At 42.6% G+C, this 23,642-nt stretch overlaps 2 protein-coding genes across 2 annotated transcripts in view; one reads left to right on the forward strand and one right to left on the reverse strand.

The window, feature by feature from the left end:
- ACSM5 (acyl-CoA synthetase medium chain family member 5) overlaps positions 1-8,632 on the reverse strand; it is a 33,248-nt gene extending 24,616 nt beyond the window's left edge. Inside the window, 3 exon segments of the mRNA XM_080830239.1 lie at positions 824-1,034; positions 5,482-5,700; positions 8,496-8,632. Of these exon segments, the coding sequence (XP_080686365.1) occupies positions 824-1,034; positions 5,482-5,682 (412 nt within the window). The 5' untranslated portion in view covers positions 5,683-5,700; positions 8,496-8,632.
- Positions 8,633-21,351: 12,719 nt separating this feature from the next.
- The window catches only part of PDILT (protein disulfide isomerase like, testis expressed), a gene marked incomplete at both ends in the record, with an annotated part of 32,907 nt that continues 30,616 nt past the window's right edge, over positions 21,352-23,642 (forward strand). The window contains one exon of the mRNA XM_080830484.1: positions 21,352-21,553. Within this exon, the coding sequence (XP_080686610.1) occupies positions 21,352-21,553 (202 nt within the window). The remainder of the gene's footprint in view (positions 21,554-23,642) is intronic.

A 23,642-nucleotide genomic window follows, 5' to 3' on the forward strand; every position in this document is an offset into this window, starting at 1 on the left:
CTTGTTTTTGTACAATCAGCAAAAAACAAAAACAAAACCCAGCCCTTTCAATAAGAGGATCAGAAAGGGTCAGCAGAGGCTGAGTTCTCTGGACTGTGTCCTTTTGCCTCCTCTGCTGGAAAAATCATCCCAGGAAGATCAATGGTCCACCACCTTGGCCATTCATAACAGTGGGAGCAGGAACCCTCAAGGGCTAATATTATTGCTTTTATTATTTTCTCCTTATCTTCCTCCCCTTGAGAGCTGGTAGATGCTATGGTGGTAAAAGCCATAAAATCTAAGAGTGAAACTAATGTAGATTGATAACAAAGGTCTCTTATCCATAACTGCATTGCTCTCTATACACCAGCAGCTCCTAAACCACAACCAGCAAAAAAATATGTTTGGTTTGTCTACTCAGAATTTTTTAAAAGTTTACTTAGTTCTCAACATCTCAACATCAAAAAATTGGAAGTTTTTTTCATAAAAATCCACTTTTCCATCACAAAGTCAGAAGTACTGGCAACACAGGCCCTCCTTCACACATGGAAACATCTGGCTGGGATCGAGAAACACTTGCCCCCCACCCCCCAATGATGAGGCATGTGAGCTCCAGTTTACTCCAGTCCCCAGTGCTCCCTATTGCTTCACATTGGCCTGCTTTCATCAGTTACATCACCATCTGACTCTTGTGCTCAACCAAGTTTGTGATCGTGGGGCAAAAGGGAGGTAAACCAAACTCTACATAGGGTTCAATTTGCTCCATCTCCCAAACCATGTGACTCTGCAAAGCTCTGGCAGGTGGTGTCCATCCCAACTGGTAGCCTCAGCCCTGCTCACTGACCTGTCCGTATGCATGCCACGCTGACCAGCCACCACTCTGGGAGACGCGGGAGCACCAGCATCATCCTGTCCCCAGGCTGAAGGCCGCATATACCCTGGAGCACATTAGCCGCCTTCCTGGACTGCTCCCCTAGCTCCTCAAAGTTCCACTTGACCTCTGCTCCCTTGCCATTGACCCACCAGAATGCAGGGATCTGGGGCCGGTGCCCAGCCTAGACAGCAGTATAGGCAGAAAAGAAATAGAAAACATTTGTTGAGGATTTTTGTTTGCTTGGTTTTTTTTTTTTTTTTTGTAATTATTAGTCACAGGGTTCAAATTCAAAACAATGAAAAGATGCACTGAGAAGGCTTACTCCCATCCTTGTGCCCATCTACCCTGTTCCCCATTTTACCTGCCTCAACATGTGACCAATATTATTAGTTTCTTATATATCCATTCAGTATTTTGGCAAATAAGTATATTCTGTTTTCCCTAACACCTTTTTAATGCAAAATGTAGCATATGATTCATACTGTTCTGCGTTCTCCTCTTTTTTTTTGAGCTATAATTCTCATGCCACAGAATTCACTATTCTGAAGTGCACAATTCAGGGGGTTTTTTAAAGATATTATAAAGTAGACTTTGTGTTACCTGATAGTTTCGCCATCTAACTAACATAAGTGTTCTGAGCATGTTGAAGCTAGGCAAAGCTAGTCAGTAGGTTAGGTATATTAAATGCATTTTCCAATTATGATATTTTCAACTTACAATGGGTCTTTTTCATTTAATTTTTAAAATTATGTTCAGTTAGCCAACATATATAGTACATCATTAGTTTTTGATGTAGTGTTGTTCAACGATACAAGAAGATCTAAATTGTAAATATCTATGCCCCCAACATGGGAGCAGCCAATTATATAAACCAATTAATAACCAAAATAAAGACATATTGATAATAATACATTAATAGTAAGAGACCTCAACACTCTACTCTCAGCAATAGATCATCTAAGCAGAAGATCAACAAAGAAACAAGAGTTTTGAATGACACATCGGACCAGATGGACTTCATAGATATTTGGAGAACATTCCATCCTAAAACAACAGAATACTCATTCTTGAGTGCACATGGAATTTTCTCTAGAATAGACCACATACTAGATCACAAATCAGGTCTCAACTGATACTAAAAGACTGAGATTATTCCCTGCATGTTATCAGACTACAATGCTTTGACACTGGAACTCAATCACAAGAAAAAAAAAATTGGAAGGAATTCAAACACTTGGAAGTTAAAGAACATCCTGCTAAAGAATGACTGGGTCAACAAGGAAATTAAAGAAGAACTTAAACAATTCATGGAAACTAATGAGAAGGAAAACACATGGGTCCAAAACAATTCATGGCAACTAATGAGAAGGAAAACACATGGGTCCAAAACTAATGAGAAGGAAAACACATGGACAGCAAAGGCGGTCCTAAGGGGGAAATACATAGCCGTCCAAGACTCTCTCAAAAAAGTAGAAAAATCCAAAATTCTCAAGCTAAACTTACATCTAAAGGAGCTGGAGAAAGAACAGCAAATAAAGCTTAAACCAAGCAGGAGAGAGAAACATGGAAGATTAGAGCAGAAATCAATGAAATAGAAACCAAGAAAAACAGTAGAACAAATCAACAAAACTAGAAGCTGGTTCTTTGAAAGAATTGTAAGATTGATAAACCTCTAGCCAGACCAAAAGAAAAGGGAAAGGATCTAAATCAATAAAATCATGAATGAAAGGGGAGAGATCAAATTTAACACCAAGGAAATAAAACAACTATTTGAAATTATTATCAGCATCTATAGGTCAACAAATTAAGCAATGCAGAAGAAATGGATGCCTTCCTGGAAACTTATAAACTACCAAGACTGGAACAGCAAGAAATCAACAATCTGAATAGACCAATAACCAGTAACAAAATTGAAGCAGTAATCAAAAATCTCCCCCAAACCAAGACTCCAGGGCCAGATGGCTTCCCAGGGGAATTCTACCAAATATTTAAAGAAGAAATCATACCTATTCTACTGAAGTTGTTTCAAAAACAATAGAACTCATTCTATGAGGCCAGCATTAGCCTGATCCCAAAACCAGGCAGAGACCTCATCAAAAAGAGAATTACAGACCAATAACCCTGATGAACATGGATGCCAAAATACCCAACAAGATCCTAGCCAATAGAATCCAACAGTACATTAAAAGGATTATCCATCATGACCAGGTGGGATTTATCTCTGGGATGCAAGGGTTATTCAATATTGTAAATCAATCGGTGTGATAGATCACATTAATAAAAGAAAAGACAAGAACCATATGATCCTCTCAATTGATGCAGAAAAAGCATTTGAAAAAATACAGCATCTTTTCCTGATTAAACCTCTTCAGAGTGTAGGGATAGAAGGAACATACCTTAGTATCATAAAAGCCATCTATGAAAACCCCACAGCAAATACCATTCTTAATGGGGAAAAGATGAGAGCTTTTCCCTTAAGGTCAATTCGACGGTTTTTAATATATTCACAAAGTGGTATAATCATTGCCATAATCTAATTCCAATACATTCTCATTATCCTAAAAAGAAATACCATACAGATTAGCAGGAGCTCCCTATTTCCCCCTCTCCCCAGCCCTTGGCAACCACTAATCTACTTTTTGTCTCTATGGATTTGCCTATTCTGGATATTTCATATGAATGGAATCATATAATATGTGCCGGCACCACTAGTTGGAAAGACACTTCTTTCCTCCTTGCGTTTACTGGCACTTTTGTTGAAAATCAACATAGATTTATTTCTGGACTCTCAATTCTATCCCATTCAACTATACTTCTCTTTTAACCAGTGCCACACCTTTTTTTTTTTTTTTCTCACACAGTCTTTATTACTGTCACTTAGCAGTAGATTTTGAAATAGGGAAGTGTGAGTCCTATTGTGTTTCTTTATCAAGACTTTTGTGGTTATTATGTGTCCCTTGCCTTTCCACATGAAGCTTTGGACAAGATTATCTATTTCTGCAAAGAAGTCTACTGAGATTTTAATAAAGGTTATACTTTGAGTATCTAGACCAATTTGGGATGTGCTTGTTGGGTTGTTTTTTTTTTTTGCAGCTTTATAATTTCTGCTTCAATGGAATCAAATCTAAAACACATACAGTTCAACTCTGTCAAAGGCAAACTTCAGTAAGTTGCTAAATGCATACATAATGGAGAGGCTAATATTTTCTGGTGGTTCCTGCTTCCTGAAACTTGAACTTCTTCAAATATGTATTAGATTCTTCCCAAAACTATCATCAAGGGGTATGTTATTTTTGTATAATGAGGTACTATCTCGGGGCGTTCTGAGATTCACCCAAATCTTTAACAAGTGCTGCTTTAATAAACACTCCTGAGCTATTCCAGCCTTTGATTAGTTTCCAGTGTTCTAAGAGGTTCATTCTGGCAATTTTTCCAAGATTTTTTATTGTTGTTGTTTTTACAGAGGACAAAATTTTAGAATGTCCTTATTCCATCATTTTTGCTGATATAACCCTATTTGTATATATCTTTAGAAGAAATCCTCCAAGGATGATCCCAGTGTGGAAAAAGAGCTCAGATTTTATAGACAGGAACAGGGCACCCCAGTTCCATCTCCTACATATGCTTCTCATTTTATTCTCACAACAACTCCAGGAGGCAGATGGTATGACTTCCATTTTAGAGGTGAGAAAACTGAGATCCAAAGGGCTTAGGTCATGTATCCAAGGACCATGTCTATCTAACTGCAAAGCCACCTTCATACTTTACTATATCCACTAACAGTATACTTTCACTGAATCTGCTAATAGTATTATTTTCCTGTTTTTCTTTACACAAGCTCTTCTTAAAATTAATGTAAGTAAATTGCATGGAGATAAAGTTTATAGTCTCTTACTATAAAAGGTTAGCACCCTTAACATAAAAAAAAGTGACTATAAAATACAGAGCGAGACACACAACAGACACCTAAGGAAGAGAAAAAAAAAAGAAGGAAGTATATGCTCAGAGACATACAAAGAAATCAAGATAATCTTAACTCAATTCTACATATCTGCTGTGATCAGTGAAAAGCTCTGAGCTTCAGTCAACGCTTTTTCCTTATTTAAAAGGGAAATACAGGGATGTCTAGGTGGCTTAGTCAGTTAGGCATCCGACTCTTGATTTTGCCTCGGGTCATTATCTCAGGGTCGTGGGACTGAGCACCATGTGGACTCTGCACTGGGTGTGGATCCTACTTCAGATTCTCTCTCTCCTTCTCGCCCTCACCTCTGTGCTCTCTCCATACACAACAGTGAGAGAAATATTAACGACAGAGTAGAATCAAAACAAAATTTTCTCTTTCACTTGATCAGAATGATGGGAACAGAATCAAAGGAGGCATAACTGTCTCAACTATGTGATGTGTGTTCAGGAATATGAGACACATTGGGCTAAGTATCTAAAGCTCATGAAACTCAGTCATAATTCTTTTTTTTTTCTTAAGGGTTAAATGCTAACAGTTTAAGTGTTAGGACTTGCAAAATTCCCAGGTCAAAATGTCCACCTGTGTTGTAGCCTTGAGTCACACTGGGGTAACTGAGGGCAGCCTCTGAGGCCCAAGAGGGACACTAGGACCCAGTGGGCTTCACCTTTTCCAGCTGACTCCACACGTCCAGCACATCATGGGCAAAGTTGAAGTACTCAGGCACTGCCTGCCTCCCCAGGCTGATGGCTTCCCAGGTGGCCACAATCTTCTGAGGGTCAGGTAGAGGTGGCTGCTGCCCATGAGGCCCACAGAATCCCCGGGCATTTCTCAGCACCTGGAGGACCCATCCTCTTAGCCATAGCATCCTGTTATTGCCTGCAGCCTGTTTCCAAAGAGAAGAGAGATAACACGACCTTGAATTCTGGACTCTGTGGAGAGACTGAGCTAGAGGAGAAATCTGCAGTCAGCCCCAGTGGTGACTACAGTACACACCGACTTGTAAACACAGTCTTGGGCTTTAGTCTTAATTACACAGTGTGATTTAGGTCATTTCTTCTCTCTGAGCCTGAGATCCATCCCTTCCACCTCTCACGGCCTATGGATCTCTATGGGTCTGAACTCAGTTAACTCACAGCCCACTTCTCAAGGCTTCCCAAGCCCACTTTCCCAAGGTAAATCCTGAACTGGCCTGACAAAGGCAAAAAAGTTCTAGGGCTTTATGGAAATATAATGTTATGTACAATTTTCCAGTAGCTTCATTTGGAAAAAAAAAAAAAAGGAAAGAAACGGGTAAAATGAGTTAAAATAGTATTTTATTTAGCCAGTATGAAAGATTAAAAAAAAAATGGAGTCTTATATGTTAAGGGGTGAGCCCGGAGGCCATGAAGGAAGTGGGCCTTATGCATGTCCTCATTGGTAGAACCGTGAACTTTTGAACTGCACCAGACCACAAATACTCCAGGACTCAGCCTGAACACCGGCAACTTCCTACAGCAGTAGACTGTTTAGTGATAGCCTTAGCAATCAACTATACTCACTCAAATTAGTTTTCTGCCACCAACATCAATCAAAATTCTTTGTAAGCAATATATACAAACATTGACTTTTGTCTTTAAAAAACCCTTACTGTTTGGGCACCTGGGTGGCTCAATCGGTTAATCATCTGACTCTTAATTTCAGCTCAGGTCATATTTCAGAGTCATGATCTCAGGGTATGAGATCAAGCCCCGCCTTAGCCCCACAGTGTATCCATGCTGGGTGTAAAGGCTGTTTATAAGATTCTCTTTCTCTTTCTCCTTCTGCCCACCTCCCCTCTCTATTAAAAAAAGAAAAAAACGAAACAAACAACAACAATAAAACCAGAACAAAACCCTTGCCTTTTGTTCCCTAGAGTATGGGGTGGCGGGGTGGGCAGTGGTGGCACATTTGGGTTGCTGCCCAAATCTGTGTTCTCTGAATTGCAATTCTGAGACCTCCAAGTAAACAATTTTTTTCCTTATTTTAGCTTTGCCTCTTTTCTTGCTCAACACCAGCTATATCCTATAATTTCAACATGTAACCAGTGTAAATAGAAATCACTAAAGAGAGATTTTTTTTTTTTTTTTGGTACTAAGTCCTCACAATCCAACATTTAGTTTACACTTAAAAGCACACCTCAGTTTGGAAGGCAGCTGTGCTCACCACTATACCACCAACGCTGCACAGCACACCTCAGTTTGGACTAGCCACATTCCAAGGGCTCAGCAGTCACGGGTGGCTACTGGCTACCATACTGGACAGGGCAGTCTCAGTGTCTTGCTATTCAAAGTCTGGTCTACAGAACAGCAGCATCAGCATCATCTGGGAGCCTGGGACACCTGCAGAACCTCAGGCCCCACCCTAGACAGGTGGAATTACACTCTGCACTTCAACAGGAGCCCAAGAGAGTTGTGTGCACTTTGTCTAAAGAGAGCACTGAGAAGCAGATGCAGGTTCTTTCCACCAAATTCCTCTCGGTCATAGTAATAACAGAATATGGTCCTGTAACTGCCAGAGATTAAAAGTTTGAGCTTCTCCCACATTCTTTCATTAAATCCTAGCCCCCCAGTGTGATCGTAACAGGAGTTGGGGGCCCGTGGGAGGTGATTAGGTTCTGAGACCTCAGAGAGCTCGCTGGCTCCTTCTGAATGGGGAGGACAAAGCAAAAAGACAGGAGTCTATGAACCAGAAGCGGGCTCTCAGCAGACACGAATCTGCCTGCCACAATTCAATCTTGGACTTCCTGGTCCCTAGAACTATGAGAAATAAATGTTGTTTAAACGACAGCTGCCCAAACAGAGTAAGACGTAACCAACAAAATAACGTGTAGCAATAACAAGTAAAACAATAATAACTGCCATCTACAGAAGGCTTACTTTGTACCAGGCATTTGGAAGGTGCTTTATAGATGTTATTTCCTTAAATCTTTACAACAACTCTATGATATAAATGCTATTTTCTCTGTTTTACAGATAAAGAAAGTCAGGGGTTTTTCCTTTGCAAATACAAACATAGGGGTTTTAATTATTTTTTCTTTGTTATGTTATGTTAGTCACCATACAGTATGTCATTAGTTTTTGATGGAGTGTTCCAAAATTCATTGTTTACATATAACACCCAGTGCTCCATGCAATATGTGCCTTCCTTAATATCCATCACTCGGCTAACCCATCTCCTCACCCCCTTCCCCTCTAAAACCCTCAGTTTGTTTCTCGGAGTCCACAGTCCCTCACAGTTCGTCTCTCCCTCCTATACTTTCAACACCATCCTGATCAAAATACCATCAGCATTTTTCAAAGTGCTGGAACAAATAATCCTAAAACACGTATGGAACCAGAAAGGCAGGTTTCAAGAGGACAAGTAACCACAGGTCTCACCTCCCAGAAATGCCCAGGTCCGGGCTTCTGTTTGGCTGTGAGCCCTGAGTCCTCAGACTCCCTGTCCCTGACCCTTTCCCATCCTCCCCTCCCTTCAACTCTGCCCCAAGCCTTTTCCTGTGCCTCCCTCCCACGGATTCCTCTGCCCCCTGAACAGCTGATCATTAGAATCGGCCTCCCTGCTAACCCAAGGCCATTCCAGGCATGCCCCTTCTTGCTTTAAGCAGCAAAGGCCTCAGAGGCAGCTGACACCTGTCCTTAAAAAGATTTCTCTCTACATTACCTTGCTTCTGAACCCAAGAAATGCAAAAGGCCTTCAATGCTGTTTCAGCTGAATGCGGGCCTTAAACATTGAGGTTCCTCTAGGACACTGGAGAAGGCAATTTGCTGACTTGGCCTCCCACTGGGAACTTTGGCCCCAAATGCAGCCAAGAGAGAGCAGAGCCCAAAGCCAGCAGAGGACACGGCGGCTTCAACTGGCCAGCATGCTTGGAGCCAATGAGAGGGGCCCTGCTAAGCTATTCTCACAGCTTCCTGTGGCTCTGGTGGATATCTTCCCTGAAAATTCAGGTCACCACCACCTCAGCAGAAAAGAGAACAGGAACTTCCCTACGTTTTACCAGAAAAGATATAATAGTAACAATAATATAAGCTAACTGTGTTCCTTTTCTCCTCCAAACCTTCCAACGCATAGGGACAGAAAGTAGGTTAGTAGTTATCTGAAGCTGGGTATGTGAACAGGGAATGGCTGCAAATAGACACCAGGGGTCTCTTTGAGGTGACAGAAATGTTTTAAATTTGGACAGTGATCATCATGGCTGCATAAATCTGTAAGTGTATTATTACTACTACTACTACTGATAATTGTAGTAATAATGACATGCTTGAATGAGTTATGGTGCGTAAAATTAAACCTAAATAAAGCTTTTTGTTTTGTTTTGTTTGTAAGCCTCCTAAGGCTCCCCTATCTGGTTCACAGTCCAAGCCAGTGTTCCAAGAGCAGTCTGCAAGGCCCCACGTGATTTCCTGGCTCTCCACTCCTACCCACTTGCTAAGCTCTGCTCCCACCACATTGCACTGGTCTGCCTGACTTTTGTTCTCCCTGCTGCTGGTAAACTGAATCTTCGGGAACAACAGCAAAAAAGATCCTGTCTCGCAGTGTTTGCCAATATCTGCAGTTAAATATTGCCATGGTGGCACGGCCAATTTCAAGCAACCAAATATTTAACAACTGGCTTGCAAAGTTCCTGATTATTAATGGTCTCTGGTACGCCCCTGTGAGCTGGCTCCAGCCAGCACTACTTCAAGCCTTTGCTGCCGGGACATTCCTTCCACACGGTTCACCGCCTCACCATTCACACACAGACCCTGCTCAGTGTGCCTTGAGCCACCGCCCCACCCCCAACTAGAACCTTCTCCTATCTGACACTTCCCACCCTCCCTTCTCTCCTTGATTTTCGTCCTTGGCGTTTATGACTTTCTAACATTCAATGTATTTTATGAAAAAAATTTTTTGTTTTTTTTCCAGTTTTATTGTGGTATGATTAACAGATAAAATTCCATATATCTAAGGTAACAACATGTACATTACGCAGTTAAGCTTAATTAATACAACCATCACTCTCATACTTGCTGTTCAATATTTTCTACTTACTCACTGTGTCATCTGTCCCCTCTCACACACATACACTACAATATAAACTCCACAAGGGCAGAGATTTTAGATTTTCGGTATAGCTGTATCCTCATGACAGTGCCCTGCCACACTGTGAGAGTTCAGTAAATATTTATTGAGCCAGTGAAGAGTAAAGGAGAACTAATAGTTAGTGAACATTTTTTATCTGCCAAACATTGCTATGTGTAGCAGGTAAAAATTGACCTTCAGCATTTTAGACACAAATTTTTTTTTTTTGCTTTTTCCCAGACTCACATCCAAGGTAGTGTAAGCTCTCAGTCTCCAGGATCTGTGTGAGCTTCAGGCTCACTTACTGTTCAGAGCACCTTCCTTAGCTATCCCTGGAAGTGGCTCAAAGTCCCTCCAGTAGAAGAGAGGATGCTTATGCATCAGCTGCCTTCTGTTAGCATCACACTGGGTGTTGGTCCTGCACTGTGTTTTGTTTCCCTTGTAGCTCTGGCTCATTTCCTGGCTAGGTCAGGGTGGCCCATTTCCATGGAGGCAGCTCCTCTCCCTCCCCACCAAGTGTGGCCACAGAAAATCATCTCTTTGGCCTTCAAATTCCATTTCCCCTCAATGCCCAGACTTCTGCTGGGTCCCAGGCAACCGTTCTCTGCAAATCTGCAGTCAGAACTAAAGATACAATCTCTACTCTCAGGGAGGTGGACGGACAGATGACCTGCTCTTCAGGCGGCCTGATCTCAGTATCACTGTTGTCCATCAGTATTTGATAAGAATCAGGCAGCACAGAATTGGGGGCTACAAACTGACAAAAATGATGATGCTAATAATAACGATAACTGCCTTTTCTTTTGTGATTCAACAAACATTATGGAGTACCTGTTACCTGCTAGGCAAAGTAAATTATATGGAACTTAGAAGGTGATTAGTCCTGTGAAGAAAAATAAAGCCTAGAGAGAGACAGAAAATACCCAAGAGTGGGCTGGACAAGTTAATGGTTTTAAACAAAGGGATAAGAAAGACCCAGGCTGAGAAAGTGGTATTTGAGCAACATGTTATTTGCAGGAGATTAAGAGAGTGAACCTGAATACATCTGGGTGAAGAGCTGGCAGCAGAAGAAACCACAATTACCCCTAGGATGAGAATGTGACAGTCATACTGGAGGAATGACAAGAAAGCCAGTGTGGTTGGAACAGGGAGTGGGACAGAGGTTCGGAGGTGGGACAGGGGCCAGCTTTCTGCCCTCCGGGTACCCTGTGGCTCACCTGTCTCACGTCAGCAGGGCTAATCCTTTTAACAGCCCTGTGAGCTGTATGTACCATTTTACATGTGAAAAAGCGACTCCGAAAGGGTGAGTGACCTGGCCAAGGCCACACAGCTAATTAGGGACAGAGCTGGGACTCAAATTCTAGTGTTTAGGCACCGAGTTCAGAGCCCACCCTACCATACCCCTCCCAGCATCCCAGGCTGTGATTTGTTTCTGGCGCTCCTGTGACCTCCAGCCCCACCACCGTCCTTTGGCACAGGCAGGTCAGGGCCTTCTTACCCAACAATGGCCATTCTTCTCCAGGGCCACCATGGAAAATCCCAGAACTTGGAACACTGTGGTTCAGGCTGCTGCAGTCCCTGTGTGCCCAGTAAGGAGGGACTTCATTTCTGCCTCTGGATTCCTTCAGAACACTCAGCAGCCTGCGGGTCCTTGTGTGTTGCAAAGGGAAGCTAGGAGCCTGCTCTTCAGGCCACCACCTGACTTCCCTCCTCAAGTCCCCAGCAGGCCCGAGTGTAACCAGGCTTCCTACAGGTATGGGCTTGAGTGAACATGGCAATTCTGACCACAGGGCCTTGCTGGGCTGCCTTTCTTCTGCCAAGGTGGTCACAAATTCAGTGTGGTTTACTGCGTAGATGGCTACATGTTAGTATTACCTAAGATGCCCAGACTCACCCCATAGATATCAATGAAATTAGAACCTAGTATGTTTGGGTTTGAGCACCAGTACTTTTTTGAGTTTCCCCAAGAGATCCTAATGCGCAGTCATGGTTGAGAATCACTGAAATTGACCCTAGGGTTTGTGTGAAAATTAAATTAGGTCATTTGTTCATTTATTAATTTAAAAATATTCACTGAGCTCCAGATCTGGACAGGCACTATTCCAGGAGGTGGGGAAACAGCTGTGAACAAAGGCACTTACATCAAGAAGTTTAGAAACACAAACAATAACTACTCAGAAAGAATAAAACCAGATTTGGAGCAAACAGGGTTAATGTGGCCAAGAGGGGTAGAGGCAGAGGTGGCAGTAGGGAGACAGAGCCACATGGGAGAACCCTTTCTTGGAGGGACTGATATTTGTGCTGGGACCTGAATGACCAAAAAGGGCTGCAGATCAGGGGAAGGGTGTTCCAGGCAGAAGCAAAGGTCCCAGGCAGAGTGTGCCTGAGAAAGGGAAGGAACCAGCGTGGCTGACACGCTGTGAGTGGGAGGGAAAGCAGAGCACTGAGGTCAGAGGGTGAGGATGACGGGGTGCAGGGATGCCAGCGGACTGCATGTGAGGGCAGGCCCCTGGATGCTTCCATCAGAGAGTGATGTGATCTCAGCAATGTTTTAGAAGGAAATCTCTAAATTCTGTGTGAGGAATGGATTGGAGGAAGGCAAAAAGAATAAGCAGAGAAGAGGCCACGGTTCTGACCAGACCAGAGACAATGGTGGCTGGGACAGGGGGTTGTTGGTTGTGGAGACGAGGGACATTCAGTGCTCAGAGCACTGGCAGCTGGTAGCAAAGCCTCTCCGTATTAGCTACTGTTATTACTTATTCTTAATCATAAACGTTTCCTATCATGGCACTCCTCTGCGTGTGGGGGGTTGGTTCGAGATGCCGGAACTAGGTTTGGAATGTGTGTGGCTGGGGCTGAGAGCTTCCCAGAGGGACACAGACGAGCCACCAGTGTTGTCAGGCCAGAGGGGTGGGTGCAGGGAGAGGCTGGGTTCCTGGGCAGGAGCAGGGCTCCAGGTGGGGCTGAGGGCACAGTGACAGGGGTTGAAACCAGAATGGGGTCCAGAGTTTGAGGGGGATCCCTGTGATGAGCTGATCTGTGGCCAGAGACGGTCTCGGGAGAGAGAACAAGGGGCCGTGTGTGGAAAAGGAGTCGGGGGAAGCCGGGAGAAAGAGAAAGAACCTGCCCCCTCCCACCCTTTTCCTGGAAATACACATAGTTCCTTTCTTTGCTCCCTTCAGTGTGTTGAACAAAATAAATTTTAAAGACCTTATTGGCTTTGTTCAAAGACTTATGAATCAGGCAGCATCCCATCTAGCTGTCAGAAAGGAGCTCCGAGGACCTGTACAAAACTAAAGACTTCTATAGGCTGAAGGGAGCAGGAACAAGGAAGTTACACCAGACAAAAAGTCTCCTTGGTAATTACAAGGTCGCTTTCCTTTAGGGGGTGGCAGATGATCTAGCTAGTGCCGATCAGGTGACTCCTGACTGAGTGGTTTAATATTCCATTTCTGGAGAGCCAAAGACTGTAATTAAGTTAAGTCTCAGTTAGGTGACGTGGAACTCACCACAAGCAACTCCATTTGGGGCCTGTCGTCTTGTTTTTAACAAGTCAAACAGCAAATGCTGAGTGATGCTGCTTATGGTCGCCGTATTTAAAATGTCAACGTGCCCCCTTTCACCTTCTCACTTTCAAATCTTTCCTGATGGACTTTTTCTCCTTAGCACTCATCAACATCTGACATATACTAATATATTCTATTTCTTTATCTCATTCGTTATGTTCCCCTCTTGTAGAGTGTAAGCTCCATGAACACAAGGGGTGTTGTCTATTTTGTTTACTTTTCTATCTCCAGTACCTGGAATCGTACTTAGCATGTATTTATTAAGACCTTAACATATATTTGACCTTGTTATATATATGAATGAATGAATGAATGAATGAACGAACGAACGAACGAGTGAATGAATAGGAGTTGTCAACCAGGGTCCATAGGAATCTGACCATGGAGGGATTTCCCCACTAGTTGGGAGGCTTGGTCTCCTTGTGAGGCTCAATCACTGGAGGCCTTCGAGGCTTGTACTCCAATCTGCCCAGGTTAGCAGGAAACCTGCTACCTCCTCGGGGCCTCCCACTGCCCCATCTCCATGAACTGATCAGGAACCACTGAGAATACTCTTTTTGTTTGTTTCTTTGTTTAAAGATTTTTATTTATTTGTCAGAGAGATTGAGAGAGAGAGAGCGAGCACAGGCGAGGGGAGCAGCAGGCAGAGGGAGAAGCAGGCTTCCTGTTGAGCAGGGAACCCACTAGGGGACTCAATCCCAGGACACTGGGATAATGACCTGAGCCAAAGGCAGATGCTTAACCAACTGAGCGACTCAGACATCCCTGTTTGTTTTTTTATAAGTATTCTTCAGTTTTTTATTTATACATTATTTTTATTTAAGTATAATTAACATACAGTATTATATTAGTTTCTGGTTTACAATATGATTTAACATTTCTACACATTACTCAGTGCTCATTGTGATAAGGATACTCTTAAATCCCCATCGCCTGTTTCACTCATCCCCCACCCCTCCAACCTCCCTTCTGGGAACCATCTGTTTACTCTCTGTATTTAAGAGTCTGTTTTTGAGTCTGTTTTAAGAGTCTTTTGTTTATTCATTTGTTTTGGCTCTTAAATTGCACGTATGAGTGAAATCCTATGGTATTTGTCTTTTTCTTTGACTTATTTCACTTAGCATGATACCCTCTAGCTCCATCCATTTTGTCGCAAATGGCAAGATTTCATTCTTTTTTGTGGCTAATATTCCATTGTGTGTGTGTGTGTGTGTGTGTGTGTGTACTACACACACACACACACACATCATCATTATCCAGTCATCTATGGATGGATACTTGTGCAGCTTCCAGATCTTGGATTGTAAATAATGCTGCAGTAAACGTAGGGGTGCATTATCTTTTCAAATTACAGTTTTTGTTTTCTTTGGGTAAATACCCAGTAGTGGAATTACTGGATCATACAGTGATTCCAGTTTTAACTCCTTGAGAAAACTCCATATTGTTTTCCACAGTGGCTGCACCAGTGCACATTCCCACCAACAGTGCACAAGGGTTCTTTTTGCTCTACATCCTCACCAACATCTGTTGTTTCTTGTCTTTTTGATTCTAACCATTCTGACAGGAGAGAGAGGATATCTCATTGTGGTTTTGATTTGTATTTCCCTGACGATGAGCAGTTTTGAACTCCTTTTCATATGTCTACTTGGCCATCTGTATGTGGGAATATTCTTGTCAAAAGCCTGTGAGGGGAGAATAGGATGGGGAGCCAACAGTAGCTGTGACTGGCCTGGCTGACCCTTAGATGACTTACTGTCCACTCTAGCTGGATGACTCACCTGGGTTGATTTATTTGACTGTTTGGTTCTCAACCTACAGACTACAAGACAACTACCTGGGGCTGTCAACGACAACGCATGGATCTCATATAGATCCTAATTCAAACAAACTTTAAATTATGAGATAACGAGGGTAATTCTCACATTGTCTGGATATTTGATAAGAAACTATCATTCAGGGTGCCTGGGTGGCTCAGTGGGTTAAAGCCTCTGCCTTTGGCTCAGGTCATGATCCCAGAGTCCTGGTATCGAGCCCGAATCGGGCCCTTTGGTCAGCGGGGAGCCTGCTTCCCCCTCCCCCCGTCTCTCTCTGCCTGCCCCTCTGCCCACTTGTGATCTCTGTCTGCCAAATAAATAAATAAAATCTTTAAAAAAAAAAAAAAAGAAGCTATCATTCATCCTGTTAAGTAAGACAATGGTATGGCGGTTATCTTTTAAAAAACAAACTCTAGCTTTTAGAGATTCATAGTGGATTATTTATGGATGAACTAATGTAACACATGGACTGGCTTTAAAATAGTCCAGGACAGGGAGTGATGCAACTAAGACAAGACTGGCAGTGACAGTAACCCAAGTTGAGTGACAGGTATGTTGGGGCACATTAACCGTTTTCTCTATTTTTGCATAAAATATTTTTTCCAAAAGAAAGTTTAAAAAAAATCATTTGGGGAGCTTTTAAAACATATAGATAACGGGGCTGTACCCTGAGTGATTCTGAATTAACTGGTTTGCATTGAGGCCTGGCATCAGTACTGTTTTTTAAGCTCCCAGTGGGATAATGTGTATCCTGAGACAAGAAGAGCTAGTGGAGCACAAGTTCTTGATCATATTCTTGCAACTACCCTGAGAGGCAGGCATTATTCACCCAGTCTACAGATGGAGACGCTAAGCTCTGATAGTAAACTCACAAATTTGAAGGAGTCCAAGATCTGAGGGGTGAGTGCAAGGTGAGGGCATGTGGGCAGTGTGGTATGGTGACTTAGACCCGAGGTTTGCAAACTTTTTCAAGAAAGTGCCAGATAATAAATATTTTTGGCATTGCTGGCCTACATATGACCTCTGTTGCAACTATTTAACTTGGCCGTTGTAATAAAAGCAGTCAAACAATAGCAAAAGAATGGGCATGGCTGTGATCCAGTAATACCGTATTTACAAGAACAAGGCATAGGCCAGTTTGCTGAACTCTGGTTTAGACCACAGACTTTGGGCTTAGATGTACCTGAGCCCATGTGTTCCTTCCATCTACCTGCTGGGTGGTCTTGTTAAGAATCTCCACCTTCATGAAGTGGGCATCATAATTTTACCTACTGATATAGGAAATGGGGTTTGGAGCCAAGAGCCAAGAAGGAATTCTTGAGATGTCTTTGGTGCAAAAAGGTGGTTTTATTATAGCATGGGGACAGAACCCATCGGCAGAAACAAGCTGCCCTGGGGTCATGAGGAATGATCAATTATATATTTTCAAGCTGGGAGAAGGTTAGGGATAGTTTAAGTGTCAAACGAATTTTGGAAGCAAGGTTTCCAGGACCTTGAGGAGGCTAGCTACTGCTGGGAAAAGATCACTTATTACTATCTAGTAAAACCTTAGTCATGAGACCCTTCAGATGTTTACTGGTGAGTCATATGCTTGGAGGAGGATTTTCAACATATATCTTGGGGGGCAGAGATAAAGGACGTTTCCAAAGGAATTTCTGTATGTTAAATTAGACTCGACAGGACCCTGGGATTGGGCTAAGATTGCCTTTTGTCCTTCACAAAATATTAACACCAAGGCAGCTGAGTTCCTAGAGGAATGTCACTCTGTATCAAGAACTTGTTAATGAATGGACTATAAGTAGTAAAGGAATTTAATCTTTCTTTTGCCTTTGATTCCCACATCACCTACTTCATAGACATGCTATGATGATTAACAAGATGGTATGTGTAAAGCTCAAATACTAGCTTAATACATGGTGATATGTACTTAGTATTATGGGCTGGCATGTTACTAGGTCTGCAATGGTCAGCAAAGAGTTGAAGCTGGGGTTTCAGTGCAGAGGAGAAACAGGGTAGGGCCCCTGTGATACTGTGATTTTTAAGTGTTAGAAAACAAAATTAAACCTAGTAAATTTAAAAATCTAATTGGCTTTATTAACCAATTCACGAATTGGGTAGCATCCTATCCAGCCAGTAGAGAGATGCCCCTAGGGGTTGTACAAAATGGAAGATGGTTATAGGCAGGAGGGCGTGGGAAGATGTTATTAGCAAAAGAAAGGATTTTCTCAGGCAAGAACATCTTGTTTTGTGGGAGAAGGGAAAGGCAGAGATTTTGTTTGTCTTTTGGGTTTTTTTCATCATGCAGATTATCTTACCACTGTTAAACAAGAAATTTCAGGTTGACTTTTGGAAGGTTATATTCCTGGGATAAGCTGAAACTATAATTGAGTCTTGTTTGCCACTGGCAAGGGAAGGGGCTCAAATTATTCAATTTGGGGCTTTTTTCTTTTTCTGTTTTAACGTAAGGAATATATATTTGAGCATTCAGATGACCAAATACATTTCTCATCTATACATTTCATCCACAATTCCCGGCTCACAGCTCTCAAAACAATTGGAATTTCCTGAGCAATAAAATAAGACCAATGGAGCATCTTTTGTTACAGCATTTGATCTCTTGTCTTCAGTTCCTGAAAAAAACGCTTCATTCAGAGCATAAACCACAGGGGACTCAAAACCTCTTCCTTTCAAAACAAAAACAAAAACAAAAAACCCCCGCAATCCATTTCTGTAACTCGAGCCCTGGCTTGCAAGTAAGTGCCTGATTCCTGCTATGAGTTTCAAAAGCCGGTTTTACAACCCCAAATCAAAAATCTGATTCTGTTCTCTATTGCAGGCTCAGTCCCGCAATGATGGAAGGTAAAGGGTATCAGGGTGGGGAGCCTCTGTTAACGTCTCAAAATACTGTTCACAGCACCCATTTTTTAAAAAGATTTTATTTATTTATTTTAGAGGGCACACACATGTGGGAGGGGAGATGGAGAGGGTGAAACAGAGGGACAAGCAGACTCTGTGCTGAGTTTAGAGCCCCATGCAGGACTCAGTCTCATGACCCATGAGATCATGACCTGAGCTAAAACCAAGAGTCAGATACTTAACCTACTGTGCCACCAAGGGGCCACAGAGAGGCAGGATATCACTGAGGTTAGGGCATGGATCTGTAGCTAGACTGCCTGCCCCCAAATGTGGGGTGACGATGGGGTGGAAGCTGGTGGCACAGGGGTTGAAAGGACTCAGCTGAGGCAGAACAAAGCACATAGAAATTTACTGAATACACCACCGCAAGGGAGCAGTGGGCAGGACAGCAAAGAAGAGGCTGTCTGCAAGGAAGCAGTGGTTGGGGGCTGTTTTTGAAGAAGAAATATGAGAGGTGCCTGGGTGGCTCAGTGGGTTAAAGCCTCTGCCTTCGGCTCAGGTCATGATCCCAGGGTCCTGGGATCAAGCCCCACATCTGGGCTCTCCGCTCAGCAGGGAGCCTGCTTCCCCTCCTCTCTCTCTGCCTACTTGTGATCTCTGTCTGTCAAATAAATAATAAAATCTTTAAAAATAAATAAATAAAAAATAAAGAGGAAATATGAGGAGGGATGGCGACGTGGAATTCCCTCTTGTTTGGTAACTGTGTCTGGTTGTAAGGAGCCCAATGATTAGTTAGGGCCTATGGATATTTTGAGGTGGGTCATTTAATGGGCCTGTCTGTATTCAGCCAGGGGGTCGCAATGGGCTCTGTCTATATTCCATTGCTCAATGTCTGCCTAAAAGTGGCCTCAAGGGGCACCTGCACCCCAATGTTTATAGCAGCAATGTCCACAATAGCCAAGATATGGAAAGAGCTCAGATGTATAACAGATGAATGGATAAAGATGTGGTGTGTGTGTGTATGTATAATAGAATACTGTGTGTGTGTATGTGTGTGTGTGTGTATACCTATATCTATATATCTATATATATAAACTGGAATACTACTCAGCCATCAAAAAGAATTAAATTTTTGCCACTCGCAACAATGCGGACAGAACTGGAGGGCATTATGCTGAGCAAAATAAGTCAGAGAAAGATATGATTTCACTCATATGTGGAACTTAAGAAAAAAAAACATATGAACACAGAGGAAGGGAAGGAAAAAAAAAGTGGGAGAGGGAGGCAAACCATAGGAGACACTGAGCTTGAGGAAATAAACGGAGGGTTGCTGGAGAGGAGGTGGGTGGGGAGGATGGGGTTACTGGGTGATGGGCATTATGGAGGGCACTTGATGCAATGAGCACTGGGTGTTATATGCAGATGATGAATCACTAAATTCTACCCCTGAAATTAATAATACAGTATATGTTAACTAAGTTGAATTTAAATAATTTCTTTTTTTTTATTTTTTATTAATATATATATATATATTAATGTATATAATACATGTAATGTATTACTAGCCCCAGGGGTACAGGTCTGTGAATTGTCAGGCTTACACACTTCACAGCACTCACCATAGCACATACTCTCCCCTTTTTAAACAATAGTAAATAAATAAACAGATATGGCCTCTATACCTACTAACTGTGTGATCGAGGGCAAATTATTTAACCTTTCTGTACCTTATTTTATACTCATTAAATAAGGATTACAATGGTACTATCCTTACCTCCTAGGGTTGTCATAAAGAGATGTGACAGTGTGGAAAGCACTAGAACAGTGTCTGGCACATGACAAGAACATTAAGCTATAGGTACTCACAAAATTTAGCATTAGAGCTGGCCACAATTCTCTGTATTTTAGGCCAAAAAATTACATTAGATCTATTTTTAAAAACCTTCGGATAGTTTGACAAACAATTTCCCAGGCAATTATCAAGTGTTTATTCATTCATTCACATATTTATTCATGCCACTTGTTCATTTTCCTACCATAAATGTCAGGTGATGGGCTACAGCAGTCAACAAAGAAATGAAGATCCTCATAAATTTAATATGAAGGTGTGACCTAGAATATACTGCTATAGGTCTTCTTATTTAAGACACTCATACAGTCTATGTTACGTGGAGAAACAGCTCTATGATTGAGGAGTATTTACGAAGATCTGAGGAGGTGATTCTATGCTCTAAATTGTTAGGGAAGACATAATTAAGAAAAGTCAGAAAGGAAGCTTCTGACCCAGACCATTCTAACAGTTAAAAATTAAAAAAAATAAAATAAAATAAAATAAAAAGTAAAGAATTAGGAACAGAAATCATGTCACAGATCTAAAACATACTTTTATACATTTATAAGACATATATATAGGATATATTTCACATATATAAGATATATTTCATATTATTAAGAAAATCAGAATGCTGATTTATATGCATTACCTAACTCCGTTTATGTTTAAAATCATACATTCAAATGTGCATTTATTTTGGAATTTTCAACATGTGCAGGAATTCATTTCACACTGTTAAATAGGTTTCTCAGAGTTGAGATTATGAGAGAGATTTTACTTTCTACTTAACATATTTTCATTGTATTACTTGGAATTTTTACAAGTGTGATTTATAGTTATGACTTTTAAAAGAAATATCAACAGTTGAGAAAACTTGTTCAAATATCAAATGGGGTATATGAATAGGAAGTGAAGTAGTGAGCTTCCCATCATAAGGGGGCATTCAAGAAGGGGGCTGGAGGAGCATGAAGCAGAGGCTGTGATGGGGGAATTGGACCAGTTATGTCTGAGGCTCAGAGGCTTACCCTAGGACTCTGGAGTGGGACTCATCTCTCCAAAAGTCTCACCTGCTGTCTGGGGAGCCAGTGGGCTCAAGTGGCTGGTGTGCAATTTGGATTCTTACTGCTTTGAGTGGAGCCCTGTTGCTCTGAGCTATCCCTATGCAGTTTACACAGGGAGTGAGCTTAAGCTGACACTTTGCCTCTCATCCAGTGCCTTGCCAAGCTGCGGGCACTACTAGGGAGGGAGTGGGCCATGCTCAGGCCATGTTCTCCATGCATAAACTGGGTAGGCAGGGAAGGTCTAGGGGGAAAAGTGAGACATGGTGCCCTGCCACCTATGCTGATAAGGGCTCTTGTTCCTCTCTGTGCTCCTGAAGGATAGCCATGAAGCTGCTATGGATGTCCCTGCTGCTAGTGGCCTTTTCCATCTCTACTGTCCGGGGCTTGCCAGAGGAGGACATCAAGGAAGCCAGCATCAACATATCCCAGCCCGTGCATATCGTGGAGGAAGGCAACCTGCTAGTGCTAACGCCTGCTGGCCTGACCCAGATGCTGAACCAGACCCGCTTCCTCATGGTGCTTTTTCGTGAGTGTCCCCCACTCCTCAGTGGTGGGTGATGGGTGGGGTGAGATCTGCCTCCTTGCTCCTGGCAGCCAGAAGAGTTTTATATATTGTTAAACACACAAGAACACATATTATTAGCATACTTAATATGTATATACTCCCATTCCCAATTTCCAGATAAGAATACTGAGGTCCAGGGAGGTTAAGCAATTTACAAGACACTACACTGCCACTTTAGTCTTGATGTATATGTTGCTCCTCAGTCTCACTGAAGGTAAAAAGTCAAGTCTTCCTCTTAGGTATCTTTATATTCTGAAACTCAACTTTCCCCTCTGTAAAATGGGCATGAGCATCACAGCCATACTGGATTGTTGTAAAGATTAAATGAGATAATATGTCAAGTAGCTGGAATGCAACCAGAGAACAATAAACGGTGGCAGTTAGGGGCAAGCTCTTGAGCAAATATTTGCCAACCATCACCTTTATCTGAACTCTGTTGTTCTTTGCGTCGGCAGACATCTCTTCTTTTCCTCATGCACTGAGCACAGACCTGTTCCTTGGGGCAGGGTAGGAGGGATTTTCATATCGGCTTTCACATGGTCAGCACTTACTGTGTGCTCAGCATTGTCCTGAGTGCCCCACTACATGTTAAGTCAGTTAATCCTCACAACAAGCCAGTGTGGTGGCACCATTTGTCTCCCTATTTTATAGCTGAGGAGACAGAAGCTCAGAGGCTAAGCAATTTGCCCAAAGTTACACAGCTCACAAGTGGGGCCTGCGGACCCTGTGCTATACCACTTCCCACCTGCAAGGATTGCACGGGTGCAGAAAGTAGATGTGAACACTGGATTCCAGAATCCCTCACAGCCTCTCCTGGGAAGTGTCTGGCTCCGTGTCCGTCCCCAAGGCCTGCTTCCAGAATGTACCTGGCTTGACTATCACACAGGCTTCTGGAGGCCAGGCAGAACCTGAGGTTCCAGACCTGGACAGGAAAGTGCAGGGTGGGTGCTGCTCCTTTTTGGTTTCTGCCCTTTTCCGTGCAGCCTTTCTTCCCCTCTTTTTGGCTGCTGCTCTGGTGTAGCCTTTTCTCCCTTCTGTCAGTTTGCCCTCTTCAAACCCTAACCCCTCCCAGGCTTCCTTTTCTCTCCAGTCTAACCCATGCATGTCCTGGAATGAAGTTCAGCTTTAGAGGTTCACAGTCCTAGGCTCAGACACTGCGCTCAGATGCTGGCCACTTATTGGCCAGATGACCTTGAGCAGGTGACCTTGATTACTTTGAGCCTCTCTTTACTTGGCTACGAAACAGGGAATTTAATAATAGGATATAATTCCTAGGGTGCTTAGCACAGTACCTGGTGCATAATAAGACCTTTAGAATATATTGGCTGTCATTCTCTTTATCATCGTTATTAGATTCCTCCTCTGCACAAAAGCATTAATGATTTTTCCCTTGCAAGTTGTGGTGATGAGAATGGGCTCAAATATGTCATTAGTGCTGAGTGAGCATTCATTAGGCAGAAACTGTTATTATTGCATTCTGATATACCCCACTTTTACTCAGTTCTGCTCAGTGCCAGGCCTTGGGTGGGCCCTTTGGGAGCCCCACAGAAAAGAGGTCTTGGTTTCTGTTCTCAAAGACTTTGTGGTTGAAGTCAGGAGTGTCACAAAGCAGGAGAAACTCTTTACAATAATATTCATGCCATTAGAAGTGTCCAAACGGTATACACTGGGTGCCTCGTGGAGAAGTGACAGCTTGGACGTGTCCTCCAAAATGATGGTTCTGCCTGCAAACCAGCTGAGCAGTCTTCTTGATCCTGGCTCCTGCATCCTTGCATCCTGGAATGCACGTGGGTCTCCCGGTCAATGCAAATGTATCTTGAACCTTGAAGTTTGGCTTGAAGTTAGAGAAATCTTCGTTATTTGGCCTCCCAGTGATGCCCAGAGATGGGCAGTCTTCAGCCAGAGCAGTGGAATCAGCACTCTGGAAGCTATCATTGCTGACATCAGTAATTATTAACGACGATATGCCAAGCACTGGCAAATCCTAAAGTGCTTTTGTTCTGTTTTGTTCTATTTTAACTTGAGTCACCCACACACTTTTGTCTGTAAG

The sequence above is a fragment of the Martes martes genome (genome assembly GCF_963455335.1).
Source record: "Martes martes genome assembly, chromosome: 18".
NCBI lineage: Eukaryota > Metazoa > Chordata > Mammalia > Carnivora > Mustelidae > Martes > Martes martes.